Raw genomic sequence first — 15,539 nt, 5'->3', positions numbered from 1 at the left:
GGGGCGGCCTGACAATAACCGCTGACAATGTTCAGAGCGTTAACGCATCAGGAAATAGCCACGTTAGTGTGTGGCGTGTAACGTCACATTTGACGTGATGTAGTGAGTGTATTGTTTTATCTATAAGGTATTTGTTATTTATAAGTTCGTTTCTATTGGATCAATACATGTGCGCCGTAATCATGCATCATAATCATGTTATCACTATAATGAGACTCGTTCATTTACTATTTCAAAATTGTGCCCTAAATATAAATAACAAAAACATAAATATATCCCATAACAAACTGCACACCTGGGGCAATTAAGTTTCCAAGGCTCTTTTCTCATTCATACCACACGGGCCTAGGCAAATGAAACACAAAATTACCTAATACAAAAGAAAACAATAAAGATTGACAAGACCGAACTCATCTTACACAATTTCGGTTTAAAATAGAGACCCACACAATGCAAAATACATCCATATAAGTCTCAAACTCCCATTGTGTAAAAAACTCATTTATTTCTCGTGTACACGGTGCCTCCTCCTGTTTCACTTGCCTGGTTGGGGAACAAAGGGCGGCGAGGAGGCCGGCAATTTCCCCGGCTGTAATCACCACCTATATGATATTAGATTATATGTTGTAGATCCGGGAAGAAGAAAGTGTTACATCATTATTGCGCGATTTGGTCTAAAAAGCTTTATGCCAATGAAAGCTGCATCTGATACCTAGAAAACAATTTGTACTGCCGGTATTTGGGCTGCAATGGAATACCACCGAGGTTAAATCCCAGCAATGTAGGGTGATTTTCTTTCCGTAAAGTATATTGTTCGTCAACTGTTTAGTTTGTGTCGTAAAGTTTTCGTTTTATAGACAAGAAGAGTGCTATATGAAAATTGTAACACGAAAAATGCCAGCAGCCACAACTCGCCAAGAGTAACACAGTGATAAAGCGCTAAAACTTGCCAAAAGTCGAATACAAAAACACATGTGACAACACGTATTTATTTCCATCGTCCATCAATAATGGTATTAAATACCATCTAAATTTTAGCGTATCATTGTGTTAAACCTTTATTAATATCTCATTTCATAGAACAACCATTTTGGAATGCGGATGTTCAGCAATTTCACTACATGCATGTTTTTCAGGTTCAAACTGGGTTTCAGGGGTTCAAAACCACGCTTCATAAGATAAATGATTTTTAGAACCTAAAACATAACCATTACCAGACATCTTAGGATGGTTTTGCTTTGTATAGGACTATACCTCAACATACAACAAAATTTAATTTTAAAGTATTTAAGATCCAAAGATCGAACGTTTGCGGAAATGCACGCAAAGTAAGTCCGAGTCCATATTAAGTGCTTATACAAGTAATACCAAATACAAAATTTCGTTAGCGTAGCATTTGTATCTAAAGAAAGCTTGACCAAATCAAAACAAAAACAAATCATTTAACCTTTATATTATCCCAATTTAACAGAGGTGGTTTGCAAAGGGGCACTATTCAACGTGTGTCTGGCATATTGGACGCCATATATGTAATTTCATTGTCTCTTCCAAGCGTGTTAAATTTCGGATCCAGAGAGAAATAAAAATAAAAGTGGCTCAAGCTGGCAGGGACGCGGTCGATCACTGCTTCAACTGGTAATGGCCTATGATTGAAACGATTATTTGGGCTACCATGGGACACATAGATCCGTGATAATCCCTTAAATGTTGCCACCCCTGGGGAGAAGTTAGTGTGAAGCCCGGTCCGATAGAGGTTATCCGATTGTCTGGATAATCGAATATTGCCAGTGTCGATCTAATCAAGCGTCCTAAGCACCATTTTAGAGGACCAATGAGTGATACACCCTCCACCATCCTCACAATAAATACTCTCCTATTTCGCACGTAAAAAGTATTAAACGAGAACGGGGGTTTGATAGTATTACAGTTGTATATGCGGACATTGACATTACTGTACACTCACGCATCTTATCTTCGTTTACCTTATCTCCTTATCTTACTCTAAGTTCATCCATTTGAAACCTAAAACCTTGACATTCCTTTTGATAGAAGCCAGAGTTTCCAAGAAGCCAAATTTGTGCATCATAACTTATCATGCATACAGTGTTATGCTCAAATATGGAGAGAAATGTAATACAAATAAGTGTCACTTGGCCAGATTTTTTTGGTAAACAACTATGTTTACTATGTGTTTGATCGAGTATACTATATAATGAATTAACTGCAGGTAATTGCAGGGTTGTTTCACGGCCAACTTGTAGGCCACCTTGGAGGAGACCAGATAAATACTAGTATTATGCAACGTGTGCATATCTATACAAGGGTCCAATTCCCAGCCAGGGCGCATGTAAGTTTGGTTAGTGGTCACCATACCGGACAAGTGGATTATCTCCGGGCACTCCGGTTTCCCCCAGGACAAAAGACCACACTCTCGCGCAACATCGTGCCAACGAGAGTGACTTAGTATAAGTTATCAATACTTTCTTCACAATCATTGTAAAATATATTATGTTTGAACTATACAAGGGTTAGAGCAAAGCCGAATTAGCAACATATGTGTATATTACCATAGTATATAACATTACATTCTAGAAATTGTATCTCACGTGTATGTAGTTATTTTAAGTATTTTGTTTACTTTTTTAAGATTGTCACATTTGACATAGGAATTCAAGGTACGGTATAGCTTTACATCATGTATCCGGTTCTTGTTTGAAGACAAGATGATTCGTAGGTTTAGTTTCAAGTTGGCATTTTTATCTTGAAACAAAACGGCAGTTATACAAATTCACCGCGCAAATCGGGGCGCCCCCACTCCGGGTGGTCATTTTATCATCTTTTAAAATTTATATAATTACCTTTACCTATTTACAGATGTTACAGTGATCTGCCTTCAAGTTTGTGTGTATCATATGTCTTTCAATTTGAAAGCGGATAACTTGATAATTTGTAAAAAACATCGCACGTACCAAAATCGGAGCGCGTGATTAGACAAGACCTGAATTGGTGAATTATGATATGAAGGAAACTAATTACATTCCTTACTCGACGTTTACTTTAATTTCATATGCATATGAAGCACGAAATGTTTGAGCTTGCTTGAAATCGCTTTTTGGATACAGACCCTAGGAAGATATATTTCCGTATAAACGATCCACTTGGTAATTTAGTGGAATAAATTCAGTGATGCGTGACGGAGCGGTCAATATCTAAATATAGACTCGAAGCAATCTGTAGGCGTTCCTGATTTTGCAAAATAATGCAAATCACCATGATATGAGGCTAATGAGATTATTAAAATAAAAATTCGAATGTTGATACATGCATTCATCATGTAAAGAAAATAAAGCTATATTGTTTCAAATTCAAAACTTAACATAACCATAATTTTACATGATTGATGCGCAAGTCCGCCTGAGTGTACAGTTAATAATCTATCACTGTATCATTCATCTTAGCTCATTTATGTGGAAAGTTGACACCTTAAACATATTATAGATACAAGTTTTTAATTTACTCGTTACGGTGGTGGCTTTATTCAATCATTTTCACATAAGGCTACGCATCCTTGATCGTCATAATTGCAAAAGGTTCCCTCTATTTAACGCCCTTAAACACGAAACTATATATCTCTATGCCAGTGAAGCATACACATTTAACATAGTTATATAAAGCATTACTGGATCGCTGTTATTAACCTGTTACTTGATAATGTATGCATGTGCATATTAGAACTGTCTCGGTGAATATCTCTTCATAAATATTTAAATCCAGCACAGACCTACAGTATTTACTATTTACTATTAGTATCAAACACTTACATTGAACTCAAAGAAAGAAGTTTAACTGTTATATTAAAATACGAACTATTTTTGATTTACTTGACTTATATGGGGGGGGGGCAATGTTTAATTGTTCAATGTATGTCCATTGAATCATCTGAAAACAAGGTTCTGTATATTAGTGTGTCCATTGCACACATGGGCCGTGGCCTTCTGGTTATATTTTAGGTTTGTCGGTGTTTTCACATTCAAAATGCGAAAGAGTGTGTCAAAGATGCTGTGCTCCCACTCCAGTACTGAGCGATATAGAGATAGATAAAAGCATCGTCAAAATTGGTCAAAAAGGGAGGTAATATAATCTGAACCTCCGTCTTGTGTTGCGGAGGCAAAAGAGTGAACAAATGTTTTACTTCAGAGAACAGTATGTTTATCTGAAATTTGCTATGGTTGGTTCCATGCACTTCATGCGATTACAATGTACAAAACCACGATTTAACGTCTGAACTATTAAATTAAGTTCCGTGTTTTAAAGCGACAGTCCAGCACCGTTATATGAACATCAGACGGAGTAAGTCCCTGTGGTCGGCCAGTGTCGGCCATCATACCCCCTTCTGTCGAAACACTGTGAAGATTACGTGGCTAATTTACTTAATTACAGGAATGATTGTTGTTCTTGTGTCCTGGACGCGGATTTTCACCGTAAATTAGTTTCAATAAAGCATGAAACTATTCCAGCATCACCACAGGGCTATCGCGTATCAATCAATCGAGATTGTGATGCAAATGAGCTCGGAGATCGGACTTTGAACGGTTATTGATCGCTCAAATTAAGATAGGGCGCTTGAGAGATGGATATATTTTCTAGTGTATCTCACGTTCCTAAGAAATATTAGATCCTTGCCTTTAATGTCGCAGAAAATCTATACACAAACTAAGGTCAACAGAGGAATATTTGGAAATTAGAAGCCACTTGATTCAAAGTGCCAAAGGGATTAACGAAAAAACCTGGAAACCCCTGGGGCCGTATTCATAAAACATCTTTAGTCATTTCTTAACTTAAGTTAAATTCCTTTATTTTTCATAATCGCGTTAAAGGAAAAGTATAAGTGTTTTGTTGACTTTAATGTGTGTATTTTGAATCAAATTAATGGAAAAAAGTATTTTAGATATCGTATGATAAGTCAGATACTCAACTTAATTTATGAAATGACTTAAAATGATTTATGAATACCGGCCCTGCTTTTTATACAAGATTTGTCCTCAAATGTGTTTGTCAACAATTATTCATTGTTTTAATGTATGTTATTTCCTTTTGTTGAACAAACTGCAACCACTTATAAAATGGTTAACTTTTTGGTTAGCCATTTTTTGGTTATTATTTGTCCAAAAAGTACCATTAACCGATCAAGTCATTAAATATGCAAACTAGCCTACAGATAACACGTGGACAACCCATCCAAGTTTTGGTACAGATGGATAAAGAAATTAAATTATTTTGATTAACGTTTGACGTACTGTTTGCATTGTACAGCATCATATGATCTTTCAAATACGTTGTTTTTACATGTTTCATCCCTGCTTGCAACTTTTGAGGCTTGCATAACATCCAAGATACACAATTTTAAAACCATATCTGATATTATTATTTTCTAACTGTTTTGAAGATAATTACTAGATTTTTGTACAAAGTTATTCATGGCGTTCTATTCACAGTTGTCATTAATTAGTTGCTTGAATAATCTGTAAATGGGTTTTATTGCAAAAAGTCTATGTTTTAACTTTGTACAGAAATTAGTTTATAGCTGTTGCTATGACATGAAAACCGAGCTAATTATTAAGCCTTATGTTCGTCCGTAATAGCGAAACTGTGGTGACATTTGTAGCAACATAAGCTACCGTGTGGTAACACTCATTCACTTATTTTATGCTAAGTTAATGCTCCAACTTGATAAATCGTTATAGGTAAATATAATTTCCGCTTAAAGAAGTTTTGTCACTCCAGCTTATTTTTGCAATATTTCTACATTATTGAGCTCGGAAAGAAGGCCCATTATTGTTTGTCTTGTTATGATACCGAACTTGTAAGTATGTGGTGAAGATATATGAAGTGAATCCATTGATTGAATCTGTGCGGATAACACTATTTTCATATCCATGCCCCAGCGCCCCGTTTCATTAAACAATCTTTAATCTTTTTCTGTGTAAACGCCACAAATGGCAAGAAGCTGTTTGTTTTGTATTTTTGCAAGTTTGCATTTATTTCAAATAATGACTAAAGTTCATTTCACAAAAACAACAAGTAAAAATAAATGAATATGACACTAAACTCTTTATTGATACGGGCCCCATTTTCTTGAAGTTTTAACAGGACTAATCCAAGCTCACTAATGTTGGTTTATATACATTTCTCCTCTTAAAAAATATTTTTGACATTTAAAGTACCCTTTTTTATAAATATAAACATGATGATTTATCGTTCGGTTTATCAAATAAAGTTTAAAAAAAGTAATTTAGCTACCTGTTGCGTTTTAAGATTTTTCGAGTAATTGGGAACTCATTAGGTTAAAGTGACACTCTTATTCAAAATCAATGCATACACATGTAGAACAAACATAATATTTGACTGATAAACCTTTAACTACTTACTTAATAATGCCTTATTATTAATTATGGAAAATATTTATTTCTGATAACAAGATCGTAACCGTGTTTTAATAGATGAAAAAGCAAAAATATTAAATGAATGGTGAATGCTAAAAGATTTACTGTGATCTACTATAATCTCAAAAGGTAGAAATACTGTGTTTAATGCACATTTCTTTCAAATTAAAATAGGTATCCTTCATTAGAACCATTGTTTTCGACATGTATTCATGCTTTTTGGAATAATACTAAAAAACGGTGGTATTAATTGTGGTAAATCTTATGTGGAAGTAAGAGTGCATCCTTAAACGTATTATCAACATGTAAACAAATTTGTTTAAAGCAATAACATTCTGTTTTGCTTTTATTTTATTCGTAGCCACCACTCAGGACCCAGATTGTTGGTATATTGCCCTAAACAGCTAACATGTTTTATGTACCACTTTACTATTGTTTGATCGATGAAAAATCGAAATAATCGCCAGTTAATTGAAGGCATAATGGATGTGCTGCAATTTCATTTTTATTCGACTTGAGTTTGATTTATGAATAAGTTTTTTCCTAACTTAAATGTAGCTTTCTCATAAGTAAACACGTTTTCTTGCATTTGATGTTGCCTTTTTGAATGATGTTGTCGTCTTATCTATATTTACATCTGAAATTTGCACTAATCCTTCTTTCTTTTTTTCATTTGAAAATTGGTTTTAACACTCTTTTTATTTTCCTTTTGTAAATTAATGATAATATATAATTTATTTATTATAGACGCAATTAACTTTTAAAATGAACTGTCTTTATAATTCGAGATTATAAAATTATTGCTACTAATTATTTCCGTTTTGTGTACCTTATGCTTCTTTTGTTTTAAGTAAAGGCGATGAACTTGAATGTTTGTGCTAATAAACTATTGAATTGAATTGACTTTTGTTTTAACGACTTTAATTATAACACTGACGGGATATTGAGTTGAATTACTCTCGGGTTGACCCGTTCGGCGAGCAGAAAGTACATCTAATTGTTATATTCGATCATATTATTGACACCTCGTCCTACCAAAATGTGTGTATTCGGTATCAGTGATGTTTGATCTGACCAGACCAGGTCCTGGTATTCGCCCCGGGGTGAGGGGTAGGTGTCAGAGGAATACACAGGTCGGCCTGTCCTCTTTGTCTGCCCCATACACATGTACATCTACCCCGCCAGTTGCGCATCTACTTGTCATCCGTTTGTGTATTGTGACGAGCGACTGACACCTCGGATAAGCGTGGACAGGGCCATGACAGCACGCTGACAGGGTACTGATACACAGCACCCCTATTGGTTTCCCACGAAAACATTCTTTCTTTTGTTAATGTGTTTCCCAAAATGAAAAATGACGCTAATCAGTGTACATGTACTTCAAAAATACATATACTTCTTGTCTTTGATAATGTTACATTTAATTTATGATCCAAATCTTTGCATCATCATCATCATCATCATCATCATCATCATCATCATCATCATCATCATCATCATCATCATCATCATCATCATCATCATCATCAGTAACACATTGCCGTTGTAAAAACTGACTTCAACATAAAAAAACTAAGACATCCACACTGATTTTTGTAATTTATTTGTTTTATCCACGTAATAGTTATGGCGATCAAAGACATAACAATAGAAAACAAACACAGATATCAATTCATCATAGCTTTAGTGTCCCTTGATCCTCAAATGCACTAAAATGAGCTGAGCAATTGAAATTAATGACAATAGGCTGCGGAATAAATAATGTCCACAAACACAAACATGAAATATCTTAGAGGAAATAAACGCGATATCCATAAATCATACTCATGTTGTTGTTTTTTAAAAATCAATGTCCACTGCGATATATTTTTAATATTTACTTTAACACATAAATACATTAACAACAAGTGTTTTAGAGCTGTTTTAAAGTTTAACCAAGTGTACATATTGAAAATTGATATTGAGAATCAAGTAAACAAAATAAAATAATGACAAACAAAATAAATAAATCTTCTTAAATAAAGACATAATTGACCGAATCACCCAACGGACGAAATAATAAATGGCACGTTCTCGTATACATGAAAAATGACTGAAATGTATATACAATAATGACTTTATTTTATTTTGAAACATGTGCTCTCCAAGTAAACTATTATGTGCGCCTGACAGTAAATAAATAATCATCACTTAGATTCAAGAAATTAACAGAAGTTAGACTGCCTGCCAATAAAAAAAAAAAAAAAAAGCAATTAAATTCTGAGTAGTGTTTTTTGGAATATTTATTAAAGCAATTATTATTAAGAAACTCGGATGCTCCCATCTTTTATGGGAATATATGTGTGTGTGTGTGTGTGTGTGTATGTGTGTGTGTGTGTGCGTGTGTGTGTTTTAAAAAATTGATATCCAAGCGTATCCATGTATATGTATCAAACTGTTTTTATAACTGGTCTTCCTTTGCTGTTTTTTGTAGATATTGAAGTTTTATTATATCAGACGACAAAATAAATATCATAAACAAGATGAGGAAGCTATCAAATAACGCATAAAGATCGTAAAAAGGGCATTCATTTTCACTTTATCAACTTATTCTAAGAAATACCAAGAAGTATTTAATCATTGTAGGTATAAACGTCATTATAAGATTCATTTCATTTTAATAACTATATCCATTTTTGCCTAGCAATACACCTACACTTGAATAAAAACTTATTTTGTCATAGTTTAAAAGTCTACATGATAAACATACAAAATAAAACGTAAAAATGTAGAATATTTCTTTAAATAATGATTCCTTAAAACTTTTGCCAGAGTCGCCATTCTAGTAGCTTAGCCCAACGTTATCAAAATGTCAAAATAATGTATACATAAAATAAATAAGTAGAGCCTTTAATCCGCCCAGTTAAGTATGATTTTGCACATTAAAGTTAGATCAATAATATAAATATTAAACATTATCACCATTTTTTATTTAGGAAGTAAGACATTTATAATAGCCATTGTGGTTTATTTGAACACCATGCTTCGATATGATGGAGAAAAATTAACAAAACATGATCACACAAGAAAACAAAGGTCAGGCGGTGGTCATTTAAAATAATAATATTAATAAAATGTTCTGTTAAAGGAAAACGTAAACCATCCAATCAACAAAACAATGATTGATTTAATTAGAATTTCGAAATAAAAAATATATGTGATATCTTCAATTAAAGGTGATATATTTGATTTCAGCGTTTGATCAAGTCGGTACATTTTGTTCAACGGAGTGCGAATACTCGTACAAAAAAGTTTCCTATTTATGAAAATCAATCTTACTGATATGATTTTGAAAGAAAGCGTGTAATTTTATTTCAAATTTATCAGTTGTCAAGAGTTAATGAAAATTCGGACGCATGGATAGATGTTATTGTAAAAAGTCGTCAAACCATACATTAAACATCTAAATGAGCTCGTTTTGAGATAATATAGGCAAGCAAAATGAAACTTTTAGTTCTCACCGCTAATAAAACATTAAAACAGATTTATTTGTGACTGAAATTTTGTCTGCGTACAAATAAATAAGAAACACATGCAGTTAATGACCTACGACAAATGCTGGACATAAATAGGTTATATATTCCATGCTAGAAAATGGAAAACCCGTTTAAATATTTCCTAAAAAAGAATATTGTCGTAAGTTTATTTTGTGATGGAGTATGTACAAATACATTTTGTCCCCGTTATGGCGGTGTTTGGTTGGGGAAGATTTGACACTGTAATTCACCTTCGCGTCGTGGCCTTTCACGACAATGCGGGCTCTTAAGTTTCAAAACACAACCATTGTGATCTACGAAAATTAATTTTAACTTGAAACTATCTTCTATTCATGTTGCACAGGTGATACCAGCGTACACAAGACACGGAGTAGACGTTACATGACCATCTAAATCCCAACCATATACACCAACATTATACGCTATGATTTAATTTTAATAAATATGCTTAAGTATGTTCACTTCTTGTGACAAATCACTGGCTCAATTGGGGCAATGAAGCACATTAGTTAATAACAAAGCACACATAAACATTATGTGCTAATAAATACTGGTTTTTCCTTATGCTTAAACATGTACTGTAATGTTATTAATGGGGCCGCGACATACGGCAATAACAACGATGATTTTCCACTGAACTACCATCATCTCCTGTCGCCACATTATACATGAAAAATTATTTTATTCGCACACCAGTTGGTACGATTTAATATTTACGAGTTGAGGAAAACAATCGTGAAGTCCAATAAATGTCCCCTTAAATTATTGCTACTGTCCCTCTTGCCCCTCATTGTCCGAAACTGGACAGATTTTAGCTGATGTGCAATAAAATTGATAGAAATTGAATTAGTAGAAGCGGCCAATTACCCCGCCAGCTGCTCGGATTCGGCTCTGCCTTATTAAGCTATTATACACATGAAGAAGTGTTGTTTTGGCTCCTAAAAGAATTACTTTGCGGCGAGAAATTAACAGCAATTTGAAGTTTTATGCTCATAAAATAAAAATATTAAAAATCTAAATATTATTAAAATAGTATTTACCCTGCGTTCTCTTTCAAAAAAGTATTTTAACACAGTTCTAAGAATATTTCTACACATATAGAAATAAATATCTGAAATTATTATAGCTATTATCTACACGAAATTGTTAACTAATGTCGCCCTATATCGGCATAGTGTCTAACAATAACAACACTGAAAGCAAAACTGTAACTTAATTATATCATATTCTGTAATACATTATATGAAGTATTTTTGCCTGTTTTGTTAGTTTAAATGTTGAATCAAATTTAAACTCAACTTTCTGAATTTCGCAACGTTTACATACTATTTATCCACCTACTGAAATAGATGTAAACATGCAAGTAACATATTAAAATTCTTCATTTTTTGCTGAAACATCAGAAAGCCACTTTTACACCGCTGGTTTTTAGAGCAGAACACAGTCTACATCCCGCCCCACCTTTGTGACGTCGACGTTCACGCAACGCTTTATCATGTACGTAACTATCCTTTCTCCTGAAATCGGCCGACACTTCCGTTTGAGGTTTCACGACGTCCGGCACTGGGTTCCCAGAATATTGATCCGTCATCCTGACAACGCGGACTAAACGTTAACGTCAGGATTGACGTAATGACGTCAATGTCCAGGCGGCTGCTGGTAGTGGTGGTGAGAAACTGGTGACTGCAGGTGCGCCATAGAGACGATGTGTCCGCCACCGGAAGAAGGCGGCATAGGGTTGTGTGAGGAGAGCGATGAAAGGCTGCCCATCCCCATGGACCCGATACCCATGTGGCCGACGTCACCAGAGCCGTTCGGATGGATCGGGCTACACGAGTCACTGTTTACACTGTTCATTTTCATCTCGTGTCGCTGAGGCGGCGACTGGTCGTTCTGCTCGCTGTCTGAGAGGCCCATCATCTCACCATTCGGCCCCAGCTGGGCTGCTGGCGTCATGCGCTTCTCCTTCTGACGTCTGTTGCAGAACCAAACGCGGACCACTTCTTTCTCCAGCTGTAGTTGGTCGGCCAAATGCGTGATTTCCTGAGCCTGGGGCTTGGGCTGTTTCATGAAATGGGTCTCCAGAGCCCCTTTGACCGTCACTTCAATACTTGTTCGCTTTTTGCGCTTTCTACCCTGAGCGGCAATCTTGTCTATGCTGGTTGTTGAACCAGTTGTATTGTCCGCCTCTTCCAACCATTTTTGAAGTAAGGGCTTTAATTTACACATATTCTTAAAACTAAGTTGTAATGCTTCAAACCTACAGATAGTTGTCTGACTAAACACATTACCATACAGCGTCCCAAGCGCTAAACCAACATCTGCCTGCGTAAATCCTAGTTTTATTCTCCGCTGTTTGAATTGTTTCGCAAACACTTCTAAATCGTCGGACGAGGGAGCGTCTTCATCTGAAGGAGTATGTGGGCCACCCTCCAAGTCCGCGGGGTCGTGGTCCCGGAGGGACGGGTGTATCTGGTGTGCCGGGGACAGCATGCCATTCATGCCGTGGATGCCATAGCCATGTTGCAGTTGGTGGCCGTTCCCGTTTAGGTTGAGGTGGGTTGGCGTTACCGGCGAGTGCCAGCCCGGAGGCGAGTGCATATGCTGTGGTGGCCGGTGGTGCAGCGTTGTCCCGGGGTTCCCCACATCCGAGTTTTGCAGACCTGGCTTAACGTCGCGGATATCTGCGTGGAGCGTTTGCAGGTGTGACGTCATTCCCGGGTTTGACCAGGACCCTACGTCACTGGGGATGGACCAGGGGTTGTGAGCGTAGTGGTTCAAGTGTCCATGACCATTCTGGTGTTGAGAAGGCATGTATTTCATGTCATACTTTGCCATATCATCATATTTCATATCAAAGTTTCTGTGGATGTAAGGCATGGGTTGCGCGTTTCCGTAGCTAAACTCGACCGGCGAGCCACTGTGGCCGGTCGGGGAGCTCGAGCCCATGAACAGACCGGAAGTCGAGGCCGCCATCGCCATGTTGTGGTCTTGGGTCTCGCGAATTACATCCGTATTTTGAAGAATCATCTAAGACAACTTTACTCCGAACACTAATAAATAAGAGAGGTCCTTCAATCCAGACCGATGCCTACTTCATTACTAACACAAACAATCATTCAGTTACTTATGTATACAGTCAATATACAATCTGACTCTCAAACTTATCACATCACATTTGCTAGACGAAGTCATGTACAGAGGAAAATATCCCAGTTCATGCGCTGAGACATCTAATGTCATTATACAAAATGTCACTACGCCGATATCACAATTATTCTGATTGGCTGCGGCGAGTTTGATTGACACTGCGCATTGGCTGGTGAGGTTGGTTTGTCCCACCCACTGGCTGCGCAGAGGTAAGCTGATAACTGTGTCTTGAGTCAGTCCATACAAGGGAAGGCTCCTTACAAGGATCGCTTTAATCTGACTTTTCTTATTTGATTCAATGCAAACACAGAGTTTGTTGACAAAAGGGAATAATACCATGGGGGAAAACAGAAACCCGATTTTCTCTCTCATCACATCGTGTTTAAGATTCGAATTTCATAGTATATCTGAGTTTGTGAATGAATAAATAACGACAATAGGACGATCCATACTAATGACCTCCTTTCACCACACTCGTGGACTTATAATTATTTAACAAAAAGTCTTAAGATGGAAATGTATGTTAAACAGACAAAGCAAAATTAGTTTACTTTTCTCAATTCCTGGCTATTTTAAGATGATTCGTAAAAGACGGTTCACTCGGTGGTGAAACGTTCGAAACAGTTTCATCTATAACATACCATTGTCCCCACATGCAGCGAACGATTGATTAAAGCAGGGACCAGAGGTGAAATATCACTTATGATTTATCAAATATTATTCATGATGGATGGGAATGCCTGCACGGTTGCAGAAATTAAAAATGTACCAGACATGAACTCGCAAAAACAACAGACATTCTGGCATTACCGACATTGAAACTCAGTGTGCAGTATAATGTCTTGACTTATAGAACTATTTCTCCCAGGTCTTGGCGAGGAAAAGAATTGGAGCAATATCTTTAATACATTTATATTTTGACTTTTAGATTGTTCGTTAAAATGTTTAACATAACTCATCACTGCTTATTTTTTTTAAATAAAAATCTAATTCAAAATGTGTCTCATTTTAGGTAAGGATTTTATATCAAATGTGTAAATGTATTTATTCTTTATGAATAATTATGATTGCAAGTCTTTTTATTGCAATGGCGTATTGTGTGTAAAGAAATTTATTGCGGATATGATTTAGTTTACTAAGATTTGATTAAACTATTTAATTTCCTACAGAGATACAGCCTTTACATTTGGTTTGATTTATTATAGAGTTGTGAAATTGTCTCCTCTATGAAACTGGGATCTATTTAATAATACTAAATATGGTGAAATTGTCGTGCATTTGTTTACAAAAAAGTAAAAGTGTGTCTAAATTAGGTAAATAATACAGAATGAAAAACTTTCAACAGGAAACAAGAAACGCAATATATCGGTGACTTCACTTTTGATGTCTTAATTTGATATATTTCAGACAACTTGGGTTACGTATTTGGTAAGTGTTCCATTAATGTTTACTCTTCATGAACCCATGCTGGTGAGTATGGAGTCACCAGGGGCTTAACCTTTACTCACACTTCTGCATACCAACAGTTCAAGGTATATTTCTGTAACATGTACACAATGGTAAAGGCCAGTAAAATGGATCACCATAGTAGCTTCATATTCTACAAAAACACGTCTGTATTCAACATCATTATATGATAAATTGAGTACTTGATATGGCCGTACGGATGCTTAAGTGATTTGCTTTCAATGCTAAAATATATTACATTCCATCTGCAGGGTTTTAGCTAAATAGTTATGGAAGGGTTCGCACCCTGTCCTATTTTGGTAGCACCCTTCTGCCTCCATGGGTACCAAAATTTGCTCATAAAATTGAATGCTTTAAGATAATCAAATATTTCTTTTGTTTGTTTTTGGTTAAATCATAAAATCTGATTATACATTCGTACACACTTTACATATTTGGTAGTTGAAACCTTATATGATATAAAATAAGCACAGTTCCTAACATTTTTGTGAAAGACATAATGTTGAAATGTTGACTGCCCAACACAATGTGCCCATACTCCCTGTCCATGGCTAATTCCCAACATTCTACAGGCCACAGTCTTATTCTCAACATTGTAATCTTAATGACTAGGACAATGCCTCGATTATTTAGAATATTATCAACATACCCCCCCCCCCCCAAAAAAAAAGAAATGTAAAAAGAAAAAAAAGTTAGTCTTATCTTTCAAACAAATACATAACACCATAAGCTTAACCTCAACATACAAACACACCCTTTTTGATATTAAAGAACACATTTAACTTAACTTTCAAATAAAAACCGCTTGCGCTGACAGGTTATAAAATGGCCAAAATAACACATCACAGCCGGAACAGAAGCGCTAACAGTTTCCTTTCCCCAAATCTGCCAAATTTTAATTAAATTTCGCCTCCTCAAGAGCCCTTTTCTCCAGAATCAGTGA

At 35.8% G+C, this 15,539-nt stretch overlaps 1 protein-coding gene across 1 annotated transcript; it reads right to left on the bottom strand.

Moving 5' to 3' along the window:
- Positions 1-8,029: 8,029 nt before the first annotated feature.
- LOC128236645 (POU domain, class 3, transcription factor 4-like) lies at positions 8,030-13,189 on the bottom strand. Its single transcript, XM_052951652.1, has one exon. It carries the CDS (start codon positions 13,007-13,009, stop codon positions 11,618-11,620), a length of 1,392 nt encoding a protein of 463 aa, XP_052807612.1. The 5' UTR covers positions 13,010-13,189; the 3' UTR covers positions 8,030-11,617.
- Positions 13,190-15,539: the final 2,350 nt, after the last annotated feature.

This window comes from Mya arenaria, chromosome 6 (genome assembly GCF_026914265.1).
Source record: "Mya arenaria isolate MELC-2E11 chromosome 6, ASM2691426v1".
In the NCBI taxonomy this organism is placed as follows: domain Eukaryota; kingdom Metazoa; phylum Mollusca; class Bivalvia; order Myida; family Myidae; genus Mya; species Mya arenaria.
This window is presented reverse-complemented; position numbering and strand designations above follow the sequence as displayed.